Below are 24,586 nucleotides of genomic sequence, written 5' to 3'. Positions count from 1 at the left end.
ACAATCATATTTTCTCTAATCACTGCCACACCAGTTACAGTGTCCCTGATCACTGTCACACCAGTCATATTGTCCCTGGTCACTGCCACACCAGTTACAGTGACCCTAATCATCACCAAACCAGTTACAATGTCCCTGGTCACTACCACACCAGTCCCAGCCCACCAGCTACAGGTGATTCTACAATTAAGCTGTGCTGGCTAAAAATTACCTGAAAACAGTTGGTTCACCAGGAACCAGCTGATTTTCAGCCCATATGTACAGCTCTCTGTCCAACAGAATCTGGTTGCATGATTGGCTTCTGTTGAAGGTCATGCTGTAAAGCCAGCATTTGACTGACTTCCAATCAGAGCTGGCAGCCAATGGCTGTGAGCACTGATCAGTGTGTTGTGGCGGGGCAGGGGGTCACTACCCCTACCAGAACACAATAGCATAGTGGGGGAGATCACCGTACTAACATTGCTTTTGTTGGCACGACAATCTGTCTTTTTTTTTGTTCAGCCCGCTGAGTTGGGCAAAGAGAAACTTCTCATGTGTACCTCGCATTAACTATATCCCTGATTACCTATATAGAGATGACCATTCCAGTACATTGGTTTTCATACAATTGGTTGATTTGTATAATACACAAGATACAATATCCGATATATAATCAATCCAAAAAGTGAAAAAGCCTTACACATGTAGTATCACCATACTAGAAGGAGTAGCAGCATGTGTTTTGGATTGTAATTCTAAATATTCCCATGCTGCAAGTGAGAAATATCTTATTAAAGAGGAACTGCAGTTTGCTCACACAATTTGTAATAAAAACCTCTTTGTCATTATGAAGCTTCCCTCCAACCACTTTGCATATTATTTTATATATACTGTGATTCTGTACTTGCTAAATATTCTGCAGAAATCTCCCTCCATTGAGCCTGGCTGCAACTAATTTAAATGTGGGTAACTGAAGCTGCTGCCTGTTCACTTCCTGGATTTGCACAGACACACAGAGTCACACCTACAGCTCTGCAGCTCTCTCCCCCTCCCTTCCTGGCAAACTCTCACAAGAGTGAAAGAGAGAGCTGTGCATGATGTCATAAGCTTAGGTTTTTTTTACCAGTCAAGAAACAAGAAGTGGGCTGTACAAGGTATTTACTGGCAGAAAAAAAGTGTGTAACTATCCAAAGTTAACCGGTTCCCAACCAGCGCACGCTGATGTACATCGGCAGAATGGCACAGCTGGGCAAATGGGCCTACCTGTAGTCCCTTTAAATTTTCTGCTGTGACATCGCGTGCGGGGATACCCATGATCGCCTCACGGAACGGAAAAAGGGGGAAATGCTATTGTAAACAAGTATCTCCCCATTCTGCCTAGTGACAGTGTCACTGATCTCTGCTCCCTGTGATCGAAAACAGAGATCAGTGATGTGTCACATGTAGCCAAGCCCCCCCCCCCACAGTTAGAAACACTCCCCAGGACACAATTAACCCTTATACTGCCCCCTAGTGGTTAACACCTTCACTGCCTGTGTAATTTACACAGGAATCAGTGCATTTGTATAGCACTGATTGCTGTATAAATGACAATGGTCCCAAAAATGTGTCAAAAATGTCCAATGTGTCTGCCATGTCACAGTCATGATGAAAATTGCAGATCGCCGCCATTACTAGTAAAAAAAAATTATTAATATAAATGCCATTAAACTATCCTCTATTTTGTAAACGCTATAACTTTTGCACAAACCAATCAATAAACACTTTTTGTGCTTTTTTTTACAAAAATATGTAGAAGAATATGTATTGGCCTAAACTGAGGAAAACATTTTTTTTTATATATTTTTGGGGGATATTTATCATAGCAAAATGTAAAAAAAATGTTTTTTTTTTTTCAAAATTGACGCTCTCTTTTTGTTTATAGCGCAAAAATAAAAACCGCAGGGATGATCAAATACCACCAAAAGAAAACTCTATTTATGGGAAAAAAAGGACGTCAATTTTGTTTAGGAGTCACATCGCACGACCGCGCAATTGTCAGTTAAAGTGGCGCAGTGCCGAACCGCAAAAACTGCTCTGGCCAGGAAGGTTGTAAAATTTTCCAGGGCTAAAGCGGTTAAAACAACAAGGACAGAGGATTTAATAGATGGAAAGATGAAAAAACGACTGAAAATCCACTTTAAATTGCCAACTTTGTGTAAAAAAATGTTTTATTTTTCTTTATGCATTTAAAAAAAAAAAACTTGTTGCAAAACAATGAAGTCTTCAAAGGACTCACAAATGTTCTTAGAAAATACCTTGGGGTGTTTGGCTTCCAAAATGTGGTCATATTGTGGGTGTTTCTATTGTCCTGGTGCTGGTGCTCCAGAGCCTCCAATAATTTGATAGGTCATCAGGAAATTAGATGCATCATTTATGAACCTGGCCCTATGCTCTGAAAGTTCTCTTTGGATTTTGAGCCTCTATGTAGCTGGGCTGTGAAAAAGCCTCACACGTGTGGTATCCCCATACTTAGGAGGATCAGTACAATGTGTTTTGGTGTGTAAGTATGCTTACAATGTTTATTAGCTATATCTTATTTATTGATAACTTTTGGTAAAAAAATATATATATTTTAATTGTTTTCACTGCATTGTCCAAAGACTTGTGGTAAAATGCCAAAATGCTCACTACGTCTCTCCGAAAAAACCTTGGAGTGTTTCCTTTCCAAGATCTGTAATTTAGGTGTAATATATGCTCCTTGAAAGCCTTTAAAGGGGCTCCTTGGATTTTTGGCTCCTCTATTCATCAAGGCTGTGAAAAAGTCTCACATATGTTGCTTCCCCATACTTGGGAGGAGTAGCAGAATGTTCTTTGAGGTGTAATTATAAGCATGCTATTGCTGTGTGAGAAATAATATTACAACTTTGTGAAAAAAATGTATTTCATTTCTTCATTTTCCAAAAAAATAACAACTTACCTCTTACTAAATACCTTCTACTGCCTACTTTCCAAAAAAATGGTAACCGGGGGGGGGGGGGGTATTTGTACTGTATTGCCATTTTAGGACCCCAAGAAATTAGATATATGATAAAGAATAAAGATGTGTTTGAAAAAGGTTATACCAGAAACAAAGAATATGCAGTGACAAAATACCACCAAAATAAAGCTATATACATTTTTTTTAAAAAGATACAAATTTAATTTGGGTACAGTGTTGCATGACTAAGTAATTGTTTTCCAAAGTGTGATAGCACTGGAAGCTGAAAAAATGGCCTGGGCAGAAAAAAGGGGAAAATGTCTGGTCTTGGGGTGCTTAAACAATGGATGGTGGGATTTCTTATGCTGAATCAGGTGCCTGAGTTGCAAAGAGGTTGTAATTACACTCTTTTTGGGGTACATTCCTTTACATTGCCTCTGCAATTGACACCACATTATTCTGGACAAGTATTTACTACTTGTTAATAGTTCAGAACTTTTCTTTCTATGATCTCTTTCCCGTATTCCCTTTTCTTACTTTCTCCATACACTTTCTTCTAAATTTCTTTTTCTCTTTCTTACACTGTTTTTCTTTCTTCTATCTCCGCTAGGAACTTATGTTTGGCATTTCTTCTACCCAGTTATTATTACAACACTCCCTATGACGTGGGACTGCATTGAATGTTTTCAGATTTAATGTTTTGGAACATCTTTTCATTGTTGTACTGGCATTTAGATCTTGTTCATTTTAATCTCTGTGTTCCTTTCTCCAGAATCATACTGAATTGACATTGACAGTATTCACAGTACAGCTTTCCTTCTTGAAAATGTCAATAATAACTATATTTAACTTTAAATAAGATGTTTTAGACTGTTGAGTGTTGGGCTGGAAAATATATGACCACCATCACTAGTAGCCTATACAGTATTCTTGACTCAAAAAGCTTTTCATGGACACTGAGCCTTGCCAAATATGCATGCAGGTACACTTTTGTGCATTTGATGTTTTTCTTTTTTTATGGAAACATGGAGTTTGTGATAGATGAATATAATACAATACAAAATCCAACCTCATGTTACCAGTTCACTAATTTCCAAAGATAAAGAACACAGAAAGATATTAAGCTAAGCACTGCTGTTAGTTTACCAATTTTAAATACAAATTAAAATAAATCATTCTTAAGAACTTAGAGTTCAAATTCTGTATGTACAGTAAGCCAAGTAACCATGGAAGCTTTCAATCAGACATTACTCAAAATCATTTACCACCCACTTAGACCCGTTAGTTTAACTTCTATAGTTGGGAAGATACTGGAGGGATTAATAAAAGACCACATAGACGAGTTCTGAACAACAGACAGCATGGATTCATGAAAGACAGAAGTTGTCAGACAAACCTGATTTCTTTTTATGAGGTGGTAAGTAAAACCTTGGACAGAGGGGTGGCGGTGGACGTGATATATTTGGATTTTGCAAAAGCGTTCGATACAGTTCCGCACACATGGCTCATGTGTAAGGTAAAGTCTACAGGTTTGGAAATATCAGTTTGTAAATGGATAGAAAACTGGCTAAAAGACAGAATTCAGAGAGTCGTGGTTAATGATTCTTACTCTGAATGGTCTAAGGTTATCAGTGGTGTACCCCAAGGTTCAGTGTTGGGACCTTTACTTTTTAATATCTTTATAAATGATATTGGGTCTGGGATCAAAAGTAACATTTCCGTGTTTGCAGATGACACCAAGGTATGCAATGGAATAACGTCCTTACACGATGTCTCCAATTTACAAGCTGACCTCAATGCTCTGTCTAATTGCGACTATGTGGCAGATGAGGTTTAATGTTGAGAAATGTAAAGTTATGCACTTGGGGGCTAAGAATATGCATGCATCATACATGCTAGGGGGAGTACAACTGGGGGAATCCATAGTGGAGAAGGATCTGGGGGTTTTGGTAGATCATAAGCTCAATAATAGCATGCAATGCCAAGCTGCGGTTTCCAAAGCGAGCAAAGTCCTTTCCTGTATTAAGAGAGGTATGGACTCCAGAGAGAGAGAGATATCATTTTGCCCCTGTTCAAATCATTAGTAAGACCTCATCTGGAATATGCAGTTCAGTTTTGGGCACCAGTTCTCAAAAAGGATATTGGTGAACTGGAGAAAGTGCAGAGAAGGGCAACCAAACTGATAAGAGGCATGGAGGAACTCAGCTATGAGGAAAGATTAGAGGAATTGAATTTATTCACTCTTGATAAGAGGAGATTAAGGGGGATATGATCAACATGTACAAATATATAAGGGGTCCATATAGGGAACTCGGTGTTGAGTTATTCACTTTACAGTCAACAAAGAGGACAAGGGGGCACTCTTTACGTCTAGAGGAAAAGAGATTTCATCTCCAAATACGGAAAGGTTTCTTCACAGTAAGAGCTGTAAAAATGTGGAATAGACTCCCTGCAGAGTTGGTTTAAGAAAGGTCTGGATTATTTCCTAAGTGTACATAATATAACTGGGTACTAACATTTATAGGTAAAGTTGATCGGGGAAAATCCGATTGCCTCTCGGGGGATCAGGAAGGAATTTTTTCCCCTGCTTTAGCAAATTGGATCATGCTCTGCTGGGGTTTTTTGCCTTCCTCTGGATCAACTGTGGATATAGAATTGGGTATATGGGCTGGTATGATATTTATTATATATATATGTATATATATATATATATATATATATATATATATATATATATTTTTTTTTTTTTTGTGGTTGAACTGGATGGACTTGTGTCTTTTTTCAACCTGACTAACTATGTAACTATGTAACCCACTGTTTTTTGTTTTTGTTTTTAACCAAGTGATCAAAACTATAGAACTGGGTCAAAATCCTCACAATACCAGCTAAAATTGATTTTGTAATCGATTTGTATCCCAATTTTAAATCAATTGACTAATCGAGAACAGGAAAGAGTAGAAATTGAGGGTAACGGATTGCTATGGACTAAAGCAAATTTTCCAAAATGGCCAAAAAAGTTGCTAAGTGTTTAAAGTCAGCGTATGAGTTCAAAGATTATATCAGCTTTTTGCTCTTTTATCTGCATATTGTATATAATTATTTACATAAGTAAACAAAATGTATAGTGTTTTTTTTGCTAATTGTGAGACTAAAAATACCATTAGAAAAACATTATTTTTTACCCTGGTAAATATGAAATATTGTGTATTTATGTTATGTAGTCAACTATTAACTACCAGTATGTAGAACTCCAGTCTTTTTCTCACATCATTAGCATGATTCAGCTATGCTTTAAGAATCCCACTGTTTACAGAACATGATGAGTCTTTTGAGTAGTGATTCATTTCTTACCAGATAACTGAGGTTTCTATCAGACAATAGGAGCTGCAAATACAGGAATTGTATGTAAGGGAGCAGCCTTGAACTGTACTCAGATAGAATATCATAACACCCGTGCACACTTGCATAATCAGCAAGTGCTGGTAACTTACCATCAAAATATAAGCCACGTTTGTGGCTTCATCACTTCCAAGTCTCTACAAAGTCTCTGGGCTCCAGGCCCCAATCATGGAGTTCCTATCCTGGAGAAAACTTCAAAACCTGTTTTCCAACTCAGAACAAACATCCCAGAGCCCCGCAGCCTCCATGGGTGAGAATTAAGGATAAGCCGAACAACCTCCCGGCTTGGTTCGCCCCAGAACTTGCGAACAGGCCAAACAATTTAGTCGAACATGCGAACACTGTTAAAGTCTATGTGACAAGAACATGGAAAATCAAAAGTGCTCATTTTAAAGGCTTATATGCAAGTTATTGCCATAAAAAGTGTTTGGGGACCCGGGTCCTGCCCCAGGGGACATGTATCAATGCAAAAAAAGTTTTAAAAAACGTTTTTTTGGGAGCAGTGATTTTAATAATGCTTAAAGTGAAACAATAAAAATGTAATATTCCTTTAAATATCGTGCCTATGGTGTCTATAGTATGCCTGTAAAGTGGCGTCGTTTTCCCATGTTTAGAGCCGTAATGCAGCAAAATTACATTTCTAAAGGGAAAAAAAGTAATTTAAAACTAATCGCAGCTGTAATGAATTGTCGGGTCTCTGCAATATAGAAAAACGGCATGGGGGGGCGCATGCGCGACGCGGAACGAGGCAGCAGCTAAGTCTCCGAGCTCCCGGGGCAGAGGAGAATAAACAACACTCCCCAGGACGATTTGGACCGTCTACCGGCCCATAAATAACATCAATCTCCTGCGGGACCACTTGTGCATGCCGACATCCAAGAAAGGCAAGCGGAAAACCGCTCAACGCTCTCTTACGGCCTACCTTCTGCGGACCACGGACAGACAAGACATGTCCCAAGATGGCGCCCAATCCCCCAAGGCCGATGCAGCCTCGCGGCTGGCGGGCCCGCTCAAAGGTATGGGCGACACTCACCTCACTAAGGCTGACCTGGAGGACAGCCTGTCCTCTATGTATGACAAGCTGGCGAAGAAATTCCAAGCGGAGCTGCACAAATCCACGAGCATGCTATCGCAGGAAATGGCGGCCCTTGGCAATAGGACTGACCTCCTGGAAGTTAAGCACGACGAACTGCACCTTGCCTATTCGGACTTACGAAGGGATCACGAGCTGCTCGGTGACACGGTCGTTCAACTTCAAAACCACTTGGAGGACCTCGACAACCGCAACAGGAGGAATAACGTTCGTGTGCGAGGTATCCCCGAGTCGGTGACGGACCTCCCAGCCACGATCGTCCGTCTGTTTCAATTACTACTTCCGAACCAACCTAACGAAGCCTTTACATGCGATCGTTTACATCGCGCTCTGAGACCTAAACCTCCTCCCGAGAAGCCGCCCAGAGATATCGTATTGTGTCTCAAGGACTACCTTATAAAGGAGGAAATCCTTCGTGCCTCACGAAACATGCCTCGTATCCAACTGGACGGTGCTTCTGTCCAGATCTACCCGGATATTTCACCGGCAACGCTAGAGAAGCGAAGGAAAATGAAGGAGATTACCTCCGCCTTGCAGACGGCCCACATACGGTACCGCTGGGGTTTCCCATTTAAACTGATCGTGCCTCACAACGGTTCTACTTACATCGCCTCTACGGTATCCGAGGGCAAAGATATTTTGGTGAAGCTGGGTCTCCTGGAACGACAACGTTCACCCCGTCACCCACCGACCCCACGACCTTTCCCTGATCTGGGCTACACCATCGCCTCAAAGAGACAGAAGGTGCCGCAGACTTCAGCCATTACCGGACATTTGAGGTCTTGTTCTCCGGACCGTAACCCCTTAAGAAGTCCTCCCTTCGTCTGTTCTTGGACCTTCCAGAGTCCCCATTTCCTGACGCCCAGCACGTACTCGGCTACTCTATCTTCTGTTTTCTCCATGTCCCGGGAGGCTGAGGGAGGTGACTTTGTTTTTACGTTACTTCTCCTGTGTCTCTCCCTCTCTGACATTCGTAGCTGCACTCCCCCCCTTCCATACCTGCACACCATTCCCCACGTATCCTTAGTCCCAGAGACCTGGGTACCAGGTTGTTTGAATACGCTCATCACCGATTAGTCTCTCAGATGGCTAACGATCTTCACCCACTGTGGGACATGTGTGGAGCAGGTGGCAGTTGGGCCGCAAGGCCTGGTATTTACACAATTTTCTTGATCTGGCTGGACTTTCCACCCAGACCCCATAGAGTGTTAAGTTTTCTTTTCAAGTTTTTGTTTATTTGTTTTGCTGACTTCACGACGGAATGTATTTTCTGTGAATGTAATCCCGGGGCTGATGGCTCTCCGTTTCATATCGGACATCCTGAAGGCCTTATATGTACTGGCTTTGGCCTGATGTTGGCCGCTGCGCGCTCCTCTGGTTCTGGACCCAGTCATAGTGATCTCAGTTCTCCCTGCGGACCAACCGCACATCTGCGGTTAAACACTGGCTGATATGGGTCTCCATGTTATCTCACATAATGTGAGGGGCTTTAACTCCCCCCACAAACGGAGGAAAGCCTTTCGATACTATAAGCGGATTGGGGCGGATATCATTTTACTACAGGAGACGCACTTCTCCTCGGGGGCCTGCCCCACATTTTTTGATAAGTCATATAAATTACATTACACTACTACGTTTGGCTCCAGGACCAGAGGAGTGGCAATTTATATTCGTAATACTGTTCCATTTGAACCCTCGCATGTGTTTAAAGATCAGGATAGCAGATTCTTAATTGTTCAGGGTAAATTACAGGGCAAGGAGGTTACGATTGCTAATCTGTACGCCCCGAATACTGCACAGAGTGCCTTCTATCACCTTTTCCTGCGTACTCTTGACAGATACATCTCCCCTCACCTGATAGTGGGTGGAGATTTCAATTTAGTGGCTAATCCCGTGGAGGATAGGAGCAGAACATCACATAGCGCTAGGGTTTTCCCTAAATTCCTCTCTAAATCATTTGATAGTTTGCAGCTCATCGACACCTGGAGGGCCCTTAACATTGGAGTTCGAGAATATACACACTACTCTCATCCTCATGATAGTTACGCTAGATTAGATATCTTTGCGTCTCTGGTTCTATTGGCCAATTCCACACACACTACTATCCACCCGTGCCCATGGTCTGACCATCAGGTTGTGGCCTTCCATACCTCTCACGTAGGCCTTTCCCCCTCTCTCGCCTCCTGGCGATTGAATGATTCCCTACTCTCTGACCCCACTACCTATACTCAGATTGAGAACCACCTGGCAGACTACTTCACTATTAATGACACCCCCGATATCTCACCCCAGGTTCTTTGGACCGCTCATAAAGCGGTTCTTCGTGGCCGTTTAATTGAAATAGCAGTCACTAGGAAGAAACAAAGTAATGCTAGGATCCAGGTCCTCACACGGGACCTGCGTGTCCTCTACCAGTCCCACGCACAGGCAGATTCCCCAGATACCCTTCTCTTGATTAATCAAAAGCGGACCGAACTAGACACCATCCTCTCGGAGCGCACCGAGAAATCGCTTCGGTGGTCAAAAGCTAGATTTTTGCTACACAGTAACACAGCTTCCAGGATGTTCTCCCGGAAATTACACCAATCCTTACAACCTACTCATGTTTATAAATTGAAAAATGACAAGGGTAATCTGGTTTCACACCCTAACGAAGTACTGAAAATTTTCTCCTCCTTTTACAGAGACCTATTATCCCCTCCCTCACAACCCCTGCCGAACACTGTAGGTCAGTGGTTGGACTCGCTCCCTCTTCCATCCCTCTCCGATTCACAGCGGACCGCACTTAACGCCCCCTGCACTGACCAGGAGGTGTTGGACACTATTAAGACACTCAAATCCTCTACAGCCCCCGGCCCGGATGGCTACACCTCTTCATATTACAAGAAATTTTCACAGATCCTGGCCCCTAAATTGTCCAGACTTATTAACCAGACGCTACAAGGACAGACTCTCCCCGACGAGATGTTGCGTGCTAATATGACCCTGATCCCCAAACCCCATAAAGACCACTCCCTGCCCCAGAATTTTAGGCCCATCTCGGTGTTAAATAATGATATTAAAATCCTAGGAAAGATATTGGCAAACAGATTAGCCCCTATTGTGGGTGCCCTGGTGGGCCCGGAGCAGACTGGTTTTATCCCCAATAGGCAGATCACTGATAATATCCGTTTGGCAACGAATATCATTCAAGATGCGAACCTTTTCTCCCGTAGAGTCCTGATTTTGGGGTTGGATATCCAAAAAGCATTCGACAGTGTCCTCTGGCCCTATTTAGATCGGGTTTTGGCCAGGTTCGGGTTCGGGGGTGAATTTATTAATGGTTTTAAGGCACTGTATCATAGACCCCAAACTAGGATCAAATTCCCCAGTAGTTCCTCAGAATTTTTTCCTATAGGTCGGGGCACCCGCCAGGGCTGCCCCCTATCCCCGCTAATATTTGCCTTGGCCCTGGAGCCCCTTGCCAGGGCCATTATTACTAATCCGAACATAGGGGGGTACTTGAAAGAGGAAGGGGAGTACAAGCTTAGCCTTTACGCGGACGATGTCCTTTTGTTTTTACCCAATCCTTTGATAGCTCTTCCCAATCTTCTCGAGCTTTTGGGCACTTTTCACAAGCTTTCGGGCCTGGGGGTAAATCTAGCTAAGTGTACTGCCCTTCCTATCAACTTTACCCCCGCAGACGTATCTAATATTCGCTCCTTTTTTGGACTCTCTCTCTAAAAGCACCATATTATACCTAGGGGTCCATCTAGCTCCTTCCATACCAGAAATCTATAGCGCCAACTATCTGCCGGCCTTTACAGTGGTTCGGAGGTGGCTGCCTTTGTGGTCGACCTATCGCATCCCCTTGATAGGGAGGGTTGTAGCTATTAAAATGTCTATTTTGCCGAAACTACTGTATTATTTCAGGGCTCTCCCTATTTATGTGTCCCGCCAAGCCCTCACCGCTTTACAACGCGATATTAACACTTTTCTCTGGCAGGACAAGAGGCCCAGACTAGGGAGACACCTAATACATCGACCACTTCTACAGGGCGGCTTGGGACTTCCAGATGTATGGCTATATTATTTAGCGGCCAGGTTGGCCCAGACGGCTCAATGGCATGCCCCTACGGTTGGTATACCGTGGTTGCAATTTGAAACCCAATCATTGCGGCCTTATTTCCTCCCGGGCGTCCTGTGGCAGGAGAGTCTACGTCCAAGGGACTTGGCCCCTCTTAATAACATAGTGAGTAGCTCCTTCTACCTCTGGTCACTGTATGGGACTAAATTTAAACTGCGGCCTAATAGACCCACTTTGGCATCATTTTTGGGCGATAGGAGATTCCCTCTGGCGTTTGGGTCTCCTGCTGCCTTTAGATGGTGGATCCAGAAGTCCTTGGTCACTCTGCGGGCCTTATCTGGTAGACGAGGTGTCCTCACCTCCTTCTCACAACTCCAATCACAGCATGAGGTACCTAGGGCGGAATTTTACAAATATCTTCAGATTCGACACTTTTTTCAAACACATTATAGCTCTTTAGACACCATCTCTAATACTCAATTTGAATCTTTATGGTATGGACACTCCAGAGACAGGGGTATTATCTCTACGGTGTACAAACAACTTCTGGAATCCCAGATGCCAGAGGAGACTAGGGCGATGTGCCACTGGGAATCTGATCTAGACACAGAGTTCTCGCCTGATGAGTGGCGTAAGATGCTCGTGAATATGCACAGGTGTGCCAGATCTATGGCTGTGAAGGACACCGTGGTGAAGCTTCACACTCGTTGGTACCTCACCCCAGATAGGATTCACAGGTTTTACCCCACGATTCCTGATCACTGTTTTAGGGGTTGCCCGGAAACGGGCTCTCTGGTCCATATTTTCTGGAGCTGTCCCCGGCTCCAGGGGGTATGGGATCGGGTACGCACCATGGTGTCCTCGATTGTTGGATCCGTGATCAACTTATCACCTGAACACTGTTTATTGTTCGCTCCTATAACAGGGGTTTCCCGTCCCACCCAAAGGTTGATCAACACACTGTTCTGCGCTGTTCACTGGACGATTGCGCTACATTGGCGCTCGCAGATCACCTCCTGGTCACGGGTCCTTAGTAGGATGGACGCTATCCGTCTAATGGAACGGGTACACCACACCATTATGGACACCATGCATGTCCATACCGCCAAATGGTCCGAATGGCCGGTGTGTTCCGGTCCCACGGGGGGACCTTCCCCCTAACACCCCCAGTAGGGGATGCAGCGGAGTCCAGGCGGTTCCGCTGTATCCTTCTATTTTTGCTATTGATGGTTTATTCTCCCACATCTTTGACCCAGGCCTAGGACTAGCACTAGCTTGGAGACAGTACTGTGGAATATTCGCTGTTTGTTCGTGAAGTCAACTGTAATAATTATTGCACGGTTACATTTTTATTTGTGTTTAGTTTATTTTCCCTTGTTTTACTAACCTTCTATTATATACACACTTGAACTTGATAAGCATCATCTGGTGCATACGGTCTAGGCTGTGTACGTTAATCACTTTTGTAAAAGTTCCCTTTTGTGCCTGGTCCGCTGCTGTGCCAGCAATATTTGTATGTTGTGTATTTCTTTTATGCCTTCCCTTGATGCAGTCATGTACTTGTGTCTGTTGATCTACTTATTTTTCTTTTACCCCCAATAAAAACGTTTGTATACAAAGAAAAACGGCATGGGTCCCCCGCCCATTCATTTATCAGACCTTTTGGGTCTGGTATGAATATTAATGGGAACCCCAAGCCAAAATGTAAAAAAAAATTGAGGGTCCCCCCAAAATCCATACCCTTCAGGTCTGGTATGGATATTAAGGGGAACCCTGGGCCAAATAAAAAAAAGGCATAGGGCCCCCCAAAATCCATACCAGACACTTCACCAGACCCAAAGCACCTTATCCCCATGTTGATGGGGACAAGGGCCTCATCCCCGCAACCCTTGCCTGGTGGTTGTGGGGGTCTGCGGGTGGGGGGTTATCGGAGACGATGACAGCTCTTATATAGCTGAGGACGGGGACCACCCAGTGATGTCAACAGGTGACCCCGCCCCCTATGGTGCCACGTGACAGCTATATAACAGCTGTCATCGAGAAGAAGCATCACTCGGTGGGAGCCTCCCATGGAGGCGAAGCTGTTGTGTTTTGTTTTCTTTTTTCGGCTCGTTGGGCAGTGTGAGATGGATTTACATTGCGGGACATTTTTATTTTTATTTTTTTAAATAAAGGACTTGTCCCAAAGTGTCTCCTGTCATTTTTACTATTTTTTTATTTTTTTTTGTGAATTGGTAGGGGTAAAATTTACCCATTACCAATTTGCATAGAGGGCGGCTGGGATCTAGGGATCCCCTTGTTAAAGGGGGCTTCCAGATTCCGATAAGCCCCCCGCCATAGACCCCCACAATCACAGGGCAAGGTTTGTGGGGATGAGGCCCTTGTGCTTGTGACTCCAAAGCACCCCCTCATGTCCCCCCCCTCTTTTCCTGCGGCCTTCCAGGTTGTGTGCTCGGATAAGGGTCTGGTATGGATTTTAGGGGGACCCCTATGCCTTTTTTTTTATTTGGACCAGCGTTCCCCTTAATATTCATACCAGACCTGAAGGCCATGGTAATAGCCTGGGGGGGGGGGGGGGCATGCGATTTTTTTCAATGAGTTTTATCTATATTTCCGAGACCCGACAATTCATTACAGCCGCGATAAGTTTTAAATGACATTTTTCCTTTAGAAATTTCATTTTGCTGTGGGATTGTTCTAAACACAGGAAAAATGCACCACTTTACAGGCATACTATAGACACCCTCCAGGCACAATATTTAAAGGAATATTATATTAATATTAATAATAAAATCACTGCTCCCGAAAAAACTTCAGTTTTTAAAACTTTTTTTTGCATTGATACATGTCCCCTGGGGCAACCTTACGTTCGACTCAAACATCGGGCTCATCCCTAGTGAGAATCCTGTCCAACTCCGGATTCTTCTAACAATCTAACAAGGTGCAGTGTAAATATTTAGAAATAAACCAACTAAAATAAAATTGACCCAAAATGTTATACTCTCCCTTTCACAAGATATGAGAACTCCCCAAATTAAATGTTTCCAACTTTGTCACATAGGACAAAAAAGATTATTTTCTGATCCCAAAATTGCTTGTCTATTTTTCCTGGATCAAAATAGGACTGTATTAGCCTTTAATAAGGAGGGTAACAGTTAATGTCTAATGATATTTCAATAAAGGGGGATACTTTATAAAGATAAGGTGATTTATACAAAGCTACACTATATTAGCAAAAATTTTGGGACATCTGACTTTACACGCACATGAACTTTAATAGCTTGTTTGTAGGGTTCAATATTGAGTTGGCCCAACTATTGTAGCTATAACAGCTTCAATTCTTCTGGGAAGGCTATCCACAAGGTTTAGGAGTGTGTCTATCTGGTTGAGGTGCAGGCCAGTAAAGTTCCTCCACCCCAAACTCACTCATCCATGTCTTTATAGACCTTGCTTTGTGCACTGGTCCAAATAATTTGGTGGAGTGGGAGATTAATGTGTGGGGTTGTTCCTTAGGGGTTGGGCTTCGCCACTTATTTTCTGTTAAGGTGAACTCTTAATGTGTCAGCATACATTTTGGACAATTTTATGCTCTCAACTTTGTGGGAACAGTTTAGGGATGGCCCCTATCTGTTACAACATGACTGTACCAGTGCACCATACAAGGTCCATAAAGACATGGATGAGCGAGTTTGGGGTGGAGGAACTTGACTGACCTGCACAGAGGCTTGACCTCAACCCAACAGAACACCTTTGAGATGAATTAGAGCAGAGACTGCGATCCAGGCCTTCTTGTCCAACATCAGTGCCTGACCTGACAAATGTACTTCTGGAAGAATGATCAAACATTCCCATAGACACACTCATAAACCTTGTGGACAGCCGTATCAGAAGAGTTGAAGCTGTTATAGCTGGAAAGGTTGGGCCAACTCAATATTTAACCCTATGGACCAAGACTGGGATGCCAAAAAGTGCATGTGCAGGCATCCCAATACTCTTGGTAATATAGCGTATGTACTTGTATTAACTACTAAGATTTTTTCTTTTAGTAATTTCAATATAAAATCTGATTGGGTGCTAAAAAATCACTGTATCAGTTCAATCTTTACTTCACCTGTTTATACCTGTTTATTAAAACACAACTGATTTTCTCCCCATAATAGAATTCACATCCTATGGTGAGTGGTACAACCAATGACACAGTGATGCTGGCAGTGGTGATTTTTTTATAATGCAACGAGAGTGGCATTTTTATCTGCGCAACTTAGAGCTGGAACATTATGGAGGGGAACGGATGCAACCACCTTTTAATCTCATTGCCTAATCACAAAATGTAGGACATTCTGTTATAGGCATTAATAAAACAAAACGTTTAAAGATATGGCTTTTAGTTGGCTTTTAGTCAATTCATCTTGTATTTTTCACCTTTCTATCTCCAGTGCAGAATGAGCTTTGTTAAAAAAAGACTTACACCATCATATATTTGCTGCTCACATGGGTTTGAGCTTATAAAACAATGTAAAAATACAGAACTCCATAAAATCCATTTGCATGAATGACACATCACGCTAAAACGTTAAACTAAAACATCCTTTGATAATTCAAGTCTCATCATCTACAAAGCTTTTAACAATATAATATTTTGCAGCTTTGATCATTACAAGGAAATAGATGTGCGTTTTTCTAATGCTTACTTCACAGGACTTCTGGCAGCATCTGGATCTTGGGCGGTGACTGTTCCTATAGGAGTGTTAATTCTGGCATCTTCCATGACTTCAAGTACATAGGCTGATTTGGTGAACACTGGTGGCTCATCCACATCCTCCACCAAAATTCTGACAGTAGCATCGTCCTTGAAGGGTCCCATTAATTGAAACCTGGAGTCTTCATATGTATTGACAGCTTCTACTTTCAAAGTGTACATCCTTGTTTTCTCAAAGTCCAGTGCCTGCAAAAAAATATATATATATAATATAACCTCAGGAACTAAAAGAATTTAGGTATAATGCATCAAATGTCAGGAAACAAATCTAAACTACACAATCACAGGCTTAATCATTTTATTACAGTACAAGAAGCAATAGTATGCAACTTTACCTTTTCTTTTCTTAATTTCGTTTTGGGACATTGTATTAAAATGTCCGTGAGGTGGCCTGGTTTTCTCAATATTTGAAAATGGCAGCATCAGCAGATGTCATTTATTGGATCTGCCTCAGTACTTTGCAGAAGTACGTATAATGTGATCTGAAGAAAGAAGTTACTGACACATATAACTCGGCTTATTTAAAAAGGCAGTGCAAAGAACAATATCTATATTCACAGTGAAGGAGACTATAGTAACCAACCAAATTTAAGTATGCTTGATACAACTGAGGGAAAAAAGCACAATTAGTTGCATCACCTTATTAAATAAGCAGAGCGATTGTATGAGATAACATATCTTTACAGAAATATTGAGCTTATTATTTTTAAGTGTGGTAGTAGGCACCTTTCGCATGGAGCGCAGTTTTCTCCGATCAGCAGGGGATCCATGAGCAGATTCTTGCTGAATCAGAGCTGACAAAATGTCAGTGTTTTGACATCCATGCCCTCGGTCTACGCTCGGTGGACACAGGCAGACCCGTCACAGCTCTATAGAAAACCTGATCAAAATGGACCAAATGGAGCTGCCAGTTTACATCGGGCTACCTCTGAACCGTCATGTCCTTTTCGGTTTTTTTTTTCCCGTACTTGGGTGACCCAGAGGTAGGTGGATGTAAAGGGATACTAGTCCATTTATATATGCCTGTCTATAGGGCTGTATGGACTCTCCCATCACGTCTGCCTGAAAGATGATGTAGTGGCAGAATTTTTTTTTGTTTTTTAATATGTAATCGGTTGATGTCAGCTATTGTACATTGCTCAGCAATATTTTGTTTGCCTTACTGAATAAAGTGAAAGTCCGGGGACTGAAAGTTTAACTCGATCTTGTAGGTTTGAGAATAATTTTTTAGTAACAGTATGTCTACAATCATAAATACCATGATCTAGTTATAGAGGAGGAGATTATGTATGTAATTTATAAGCACACAGATGTTTGTTTGTCTAATAACAAGATGATCCAGATTTTACAGCAAATAAACAAATTGTATATTTAATGTGCTTTATTGTACTGAACTAGAAAACCTACTAGCTGAACCAGCCACTTAGAGTTTTCTAATTATAGTCTCACAACTGCTTTCTGATGAGTTTTATAATTTGACGTTTTCTGCTGTTTACTGATGCTTGGAATTGTTCAACAGATAGAAAGATAGATAGATAGATAGATAGATAGATAGATAGATAGATAGATAGATAGATAGGATTTTATAGGAGGGCTCCCGCATAAAAGAAAGAATAAAACAGCATGTGGAACTCCTCAGTTTTCATGGATACTATAATTAGTCAATGTTACAGGGGATACCTACCTCTCTGCTAAGGTTTGGTATGCCCTCAACAAGGAAAGGGTACCTTGCCAGAGGAGATCCTGTGTTGCAAAGCACCCAGTCCCCATGTTTATGTGGAAAACAGCCTTGTTCTCACATCCCTGGCCTGGGGCATTAGGATTTGGCATGGGGACTTATTAGAATTGGGAAGTTCCCTCAGAAATAAGGGAACCCTGAGATATTCTCACTTTCGCCATGTGAACAGTATACAGTATAGTACCCTTGCACACTCATTCTGCCCCACCAACAAAAAAAAAAGAAGTAGTAAATAAAAATACCACACCTTTGAAAAAAAAATGCCCCACAATATAAATCCCTCATCTATCACGTCACCCAGCAATATACCACAAATCCACATCAATCAAGACGAATGACAAACCCACTGAAACAAGACAACCCAGGCTTCTGGCAGACTTTTGCTGTGAATGACAACTCCAGGCCCTGCATCTGAATTTAAGAAAAAAGGTAGGGTATCTCAGGTGATGTCATGATCATATTTAATCAGTGATATCACCCAGGATACCCCACTCCTTTGTTTAATTTTGCTCCTGGCTTTCTCTGCCTTTAGGAGCAGGCATGTTGATGACAATATGTCTTGTTTTGGTGGGTTGGCGTTGTTGATTGTTAATGATGTTGATCTACATTACCGGGCAACATGATTGAAGGATAGATTTACATTGCAGGTCTTTTTATTTTTCAATAAAGAGCTTAAAATAGGTGGTATGTTTATTAACATTTTTTTGGTGAATGAGTAACCATTACCCAACACTATTTTATACATTTTTTACATAGGATTCCCCTTTAATTCCATACAATACACTCACAAGGATGAGGCTTGGTATGTATTTTTACAATGAATCTCATGTGTTTGTTTTTTCTTTTACAATCCATAGCAGTTTTTCATCCAGGGTATGGGGTTAATATAAATGAAGGGTAATACGGGCCGCTTTGTTTATAAACAGAGCAAAGGGGCTGGGAAATATTATTTAACAACCTGCAATCTGGTATCTTTTTTTTTTCTTTGCAAGAGTCACTTTTGCTGCGCTATTTCGTTCAGATGCACCACTTCACAGACAGGTTTTAAGGCAACCCTCAAACATGTAATTTAAAGAAAATATGTGTCTTTAATTTTTCACTTTTGCCATTATTGAAAGAGCTGCTCCCTGACAAATTGTATATTTAATTTCCTGCATTTGTACATGTCCTGCTGCTCTTCATGCCATTCGTTTGACAATTCCTTGCTTCGTAGCCTTGAAAATTGAGAGAATTGATTTTCAAAATGTGCCTCCTGTTGATGAACAGGGTATGCATATTTTGGATTTTTAGCTCTGTTAATCAAATGTGCCCACAAATTGAACCCAAACAGATTTACACATCACTAATAGTGAGTCAACCTAAAAAATCCCTCCAGTGGTATGTGAGTGACCATATCAATCTAGGTCTGCAAAAAAAAATTAGCATGTATTATTTTTTGTTAAAAGTTGAACATATCCTTTAAATAAGTGCCTTGCAGGCGAGGTTAGTGCTATCCCCAAATAAGAGATACCTGATTCATCACACACAGAAGGGTACAGATTCTGCAATAGATTTTTAGTTGTATCGTCTATGCCCAAATCTAAGATATATGATTTTGTGTCATTAATATGACACATAGGACACATTACTAAACCACTGTAAAGTAGTCCATACCTCAGCCAGGGCATAAATTGGGTTTGAGAGCATTAGGTATCACATCATGGGCAGAAAGGGTACCTTTATGTTCCTTGGCGATAATTTTGAAGCCTGGGATGAAAAAGTTGGCTCCGCAAGGGGCCCCATTAATACATTGAAGAATAGTGGAGACTGAGTGGGCATTCTTGTCTGGTTGTCTAATTCTGCTTATTATATTGAAAGGCTTTTACAAACATTACAGAACCATAGATCTGTGTCGAAGGGGATGTGTAAAGGGCTGTGATAGCTGAAAGAATCCTCCCTTGGAATCTGAACTTGCAGAGCACACCAAAGAGGTAGGACCAATGTATTCTATTGAATATCTTCTCTGTATCCAAAGATAGAAGCAGACAAGATGTTTGAGTTCTCTCTCCATAATAATCATGTTAATTAGGTGCATGGTGGCATCTGACGTTTGCCTACCTTTTGTAAAACCTGACTGGTCTTTATGTATCAGAGTTGGTAGTATATTTACCAATCTGTTGGCCAGTAGTTTGGCATAGTGTTGTTTTGCAAAGGAATGACTGCATTTTGACAGCCACTCTTGTAATGTAATATGTAGAAATTCCAGGTTGTCAGTATAATATATGGAAGTTGCCAGTTATAGCGGTGGGGAGAGCGATGTAAGGGGAAGAGGAGCTGGATATAGATATAGAAACGTTGTTGGAGTTGTTTAGGATATTGCCCACATTTAAAAGTGATATTAAAGTCTTGTTTTCTTTGTTTGTTTAAAAATAATGAAGGAGTTATACTTAACTGCTCTGTGCAGTGGTTTTACACATAGCAGCCCATATCCTCCTCTTCTCGGATCCCTCACTGGCTCTCCTGGCTCCTCCCTCCTGTTGAGTGCCCCCACAGGAAGCAGCTTGCTACGGGGGCACCCGAGCTGAGCCGCTGCTCTGTGTGTCCATTCAGACACAGAACCGTGGCTCAGCTTCACCCCCTCTCTCTCCTCATTGGCTCACTGACTTTTATTGATAGCAGTGGAAGCCAATGGTGCCTCAGCCATTGAGAAGAGAGAGTCCCGGATAGCTAAGGCTATCATGCAACATCGCTGGATCGAGATGGGGCTCAGGTAAGTATTAGGGGGGCTGAGGAGGGTTGCTACATACAGAATGTTTTAATGCATAGAATGCATAGAATGCATTAGGATAAAAAAACTCCTGCCTTTAGAACCACTTTAAGTTTGTTTGTCCATGTCATAAACAATGACCAATATGTTTTCATCTTATTTCACCCATTCTGTAATTTCAGTGATGATTATTCCCTACATCCTCTTTGCAATCACTTCCTATCTACATGCATGCGCACCATTGATGACTGAATTTCTTAGGGTGATTTTCCTAAGTGGTGACAATAGAGGGCTATCCCTGCATATTATGTGTTGGAATGACTACTTATTGTTTGTCCCCACAAGGGGCAGATGTGGCATGGTTACAATGCAAGACACCTGTCACCTTATGACATGAAGAGCTTGAACAAGTACTTTCAAGCCACAGTCATTAGATTTTATTTATTACATTTTTTATCATTTTTATTATACTTTACAGAACATGCAAAATAAGACTGTAATCAAGGCAAAAAAAAAAAAAAGGAAAGGGCATCATGTACCTGTGATTGGACGCAGCAGGATACAATCAGAGGGTCCGGTGGCCACGATGGCCATCGCGACCCTCCGGTTGTTCAGAGGAGGGACAGAGCAGCGGTCTGCCTATGTAAACAGGGCAGGCCGCTGATCTGTCAGGGAGCAAAAGAGAGATCCATGTTTCAGCTAAGCTGAAACATGGATCTCTCTTTTCCTCCAGTGTATCCACTCCCCCACACAGATAGTGAGCACCTCCCAGGGTCACATTTAACCTTTTCATCGCCTCTAGTGTTAATCCTTTCCCTGCCAGTATCATATTTACTGTGACTTTTTTTTAGCACTGATCATTGTATTGGTGTCACTGGTCCCCAAAATGTGTCACTTAGTGTCAGATTTGTCTGCCGCAATGTCGCAATCCCGCTAAAAAATCACAGATCACCACCATTACTAGTATAAACAATAAAGAAAATAAAAATGCAATAAATATATCCCATATTTTGTAGACGCTATTACTTATTATAGGCAGCACAGTGGTGTAGTGGTTAGCACTCTCACCTAGCAGTAAGAAAGTTGCTGGTTCAAATCCCAACCACGACACTACCTGCCTGGAGTTTGCATGTTCTCCCTGTGCCTGCGTGGGTTTCCTCCGGTTTCCTCCCACACTCCAAAAACATGCAGGTAGGCTAATTGGCTTCTGTCCAAAATTGGCCCTAGTATATGGATGGGGACCTTGGATTGTGGGCTCCTTGAGGGTAGGGACCAATTTGAGTGTGCAATGTACAGGAATAGGGACAATTGTAGACACTCACTCAGGTTGAACTGGATGGACTGGTGTCTTTATTCAACCTATGAAACTTTTTCATAAACCAACCAATATACGCTTATTGGAATTGTTTTACCAAAAACATGTAGCAGAATACATATTGGCCTAAACTGATAAAGAAATTCGATTTTACATTTTTTTTTATTGGGAATGGTTTATAGCAGAAAGTAAAAAATATTGTTTTTTATTCAAAATTGTCTGTCTTTTTTTAATTATAGCGAAAAAAATAAAAACCGCAGAGTTGATCAAATACCACCAAAAGAAAGCTCTATTTGTGGGGAAAAAAAGGACATACATATTATTTGGGTACAGCGTCGCACAACCGTCCAATTGTCAGTTAAAGCAACGCAGTGCCGAATCACAAAAAATGGTCTGGTCAGGTAGTGGGTAAAACCTTCTGAAGCTGAAGTGGTTAAAACAAACCCATTCCTTTCCAAACCCCCCCCCCCCCCCCCCCACCTCTCTTCATGCCACCTTCCCCCTATCCTAACAGGATAGTGGCATTACCATACAGACAGCAGAGCAATCAAGATCACTAATGGGATTTATATAGTATAAACGTTGGCCATTCAGGGTAACCCGATAACATGAAATGAGATACAAATTAACAGAGCCTAGTTATATCAATATTGCTTCCCCAATGTACATGCAAGGGAAACTTGCAGGAGAAAATAAGTGGTCATACAATATTATAAATAAAAGCTGCAAATAAAAAATAAAAAAATTACTTTCGAAATGACACTAATATGCTAAGGCTTATATGAGGTTTTAGCGATTGCGTTTAGATAATTATTAAGGCTTCCCAATTCCACAATGAATGTTCTTTTTTGTGTTAAATAGGATTCCAGTCCACAGTAATATAATCTAATAGAAATGCATTATAGTAATAACGAGCAGGATTTAAGAAGAATACCATGATTTGTTCCCTATACACTGGTAAATTAATTCATAGGAAATTCTGTATGAAGGTCTATATATCTAAAAGCTTGCTTGGGGAAGGCACGAATGGAAATGGCTGACACAATGTATTGTGTGAAGCACCATGGGTAGTCCTGCTTATGTAAACAAAAAGTGGGAAGAAGCTGATAAAGGCAATGGACAATGGTGGTCTATCACTTTTGAAGACAGTTCAACTTTTTTTTGTGATATCTCAGTCAACACAAACTACTGAAACAAAACTGCTGCTGTGTGTGGCAAGTTTGCTAGGTAGCTTGATCCTTAAGGAAATTGTCTTGATGATAATATGAATTAGATTAATTGTTTAATTAAGTGTTAGTTATATCTTGAGCACCTGCTTAATTGGTTGCGCTGGAGGACTTAAATTTAAAGGGTAGTGGATTTTCATGTAATCAAGGTAATCAAAACCAGAATGTGGTTACAGTGTATTTTAATTTAATATGGCTATGCTCGAAAAAAATAAAAAAATTACCTACAGTATGATAAAATATTTTATAAGCTCCCACGGTGCTAAATTTCTAGAGTTATTTTCTGAAGGCAACGGCAGCAGATTTTAATACTGTCAAAAAATCATTACTGAAGGTGATGTGATTAAAAGCATAATACATATATCCGCTACCTCTGCTTTAAAGCACTGTGACCACATTGCAATAAAAAAATAAAAATAAAAAAAAAGCTGAGCTTAGACGTTAATTCCTAATGTACACTATGCAATGTACTTAATGTGATTTAAACATGTTTCCAAGCAGCCAGTTTTCCACTTTCCTCTGTGGGTCTCCCATCAGCCTTAGTGGTCCTGCAGAGGATTCTGATGATCATATTCTCAAAACGGTTATATGTAATTAAATGTATTGTGTTTTTTTTAAACCAGGCTGCCTGTTGTTTTTGTATTTAGTTAATGCAAATGAGCTTCTGCTGATGGTGTTAGTTTAAAATAACTGATCTCTGTTTGCATACAGTATATCTTCAGGGCTGCAACCCCTCATTTTTCGATACTACATAACTTTGTGTGAGAATTTGTGTAATCCTCACATAATAAAATACATACTGTATGTTATAGGTGCATGTCAAAAAGTATAGTTTATTTGTTTTATTTGGAAATGGTCCACACTTAAAGAAAAATGATCTATTAGACTGACTTTTGCTAATTAAATGGTTTGGTTTATTTCAAACTTTTTTGCGCTGTCTCTTTTTCTTAATTTGTGTCGTTTTGTTTTTTTCTCAGATACTTTGTGGATCATGCTGGCCAGAATCCCTAATATGGTGCCAGTACATTTTTAAGGGGATGTACAGTAGGTAGCACAAATAAGGGGGCATGGAGGGCATATAGGGTTTGATTTACTAAAGGCAAATCGACTTTGCACTGCAAGTGCATTTGGAAGTGCAGTGACTGTAGATCTGAGGGTAAGATCTTAAATGAGGGGAAGCTCTGCTGATTTTATCATCCAATCAGGTACAAGCAAAAATGCTGTTTTTTATTTTCCTTGCATGTCCCCCTCAGATCTACAGCAACTTTACTTCCAAGTGCACTTGTAGCGCAAAGTGGATTTGCCT

At 41.3% G+C, this 24,586-nt stretch overlaps 1 protein-coding gene across 2 annotated transcripts in view; it reads right to left on the bottom strand.

Annotated features, from left to right (window-relative positions):
- The window catches only part of LOC143996781 (cadherin-6-like), a 495,985-nt gene that overhangs the window by 81,764 nt on the left and 389,635 nt on the right, over window positions 1-24,586 (bottom strand). For both annotated transcript variants that reach the window (XM_077492041.1, XM_077492042.1), the window contains exon 7: window positions 16,188-16,441. In XM_077492041.1, coding sequence (XP_077348167.1) covers window positions 16,188-16,441 — 254 coding nt within the window. The remainder of the gene's footprint in view (window positions 1-16,187; window positions 16,442-24,586) is intronic.

Source organism: Lithobates pipiens, unplaced genomic scaffold (assembly GCF_037356315.1).
Source record: "Lithobates pipiens isolate NorthernLeopardFrog02 unplaced genomic scaffold, aLitPip1_a1.2 Scaffold_19, whole genome shotgun sequence".
Taxonomy (NCBI): Eukaryota; Metazoa; Chordata; class Amphibia; order Anura; family Ranidae; genus Lithobates; species Lithobates pipiens.
The sequence above is the reverse complement of the archived record's forward strand: the minus strand, read 5'-3'. Positions and strand labels throughout refer to the sequence as shown.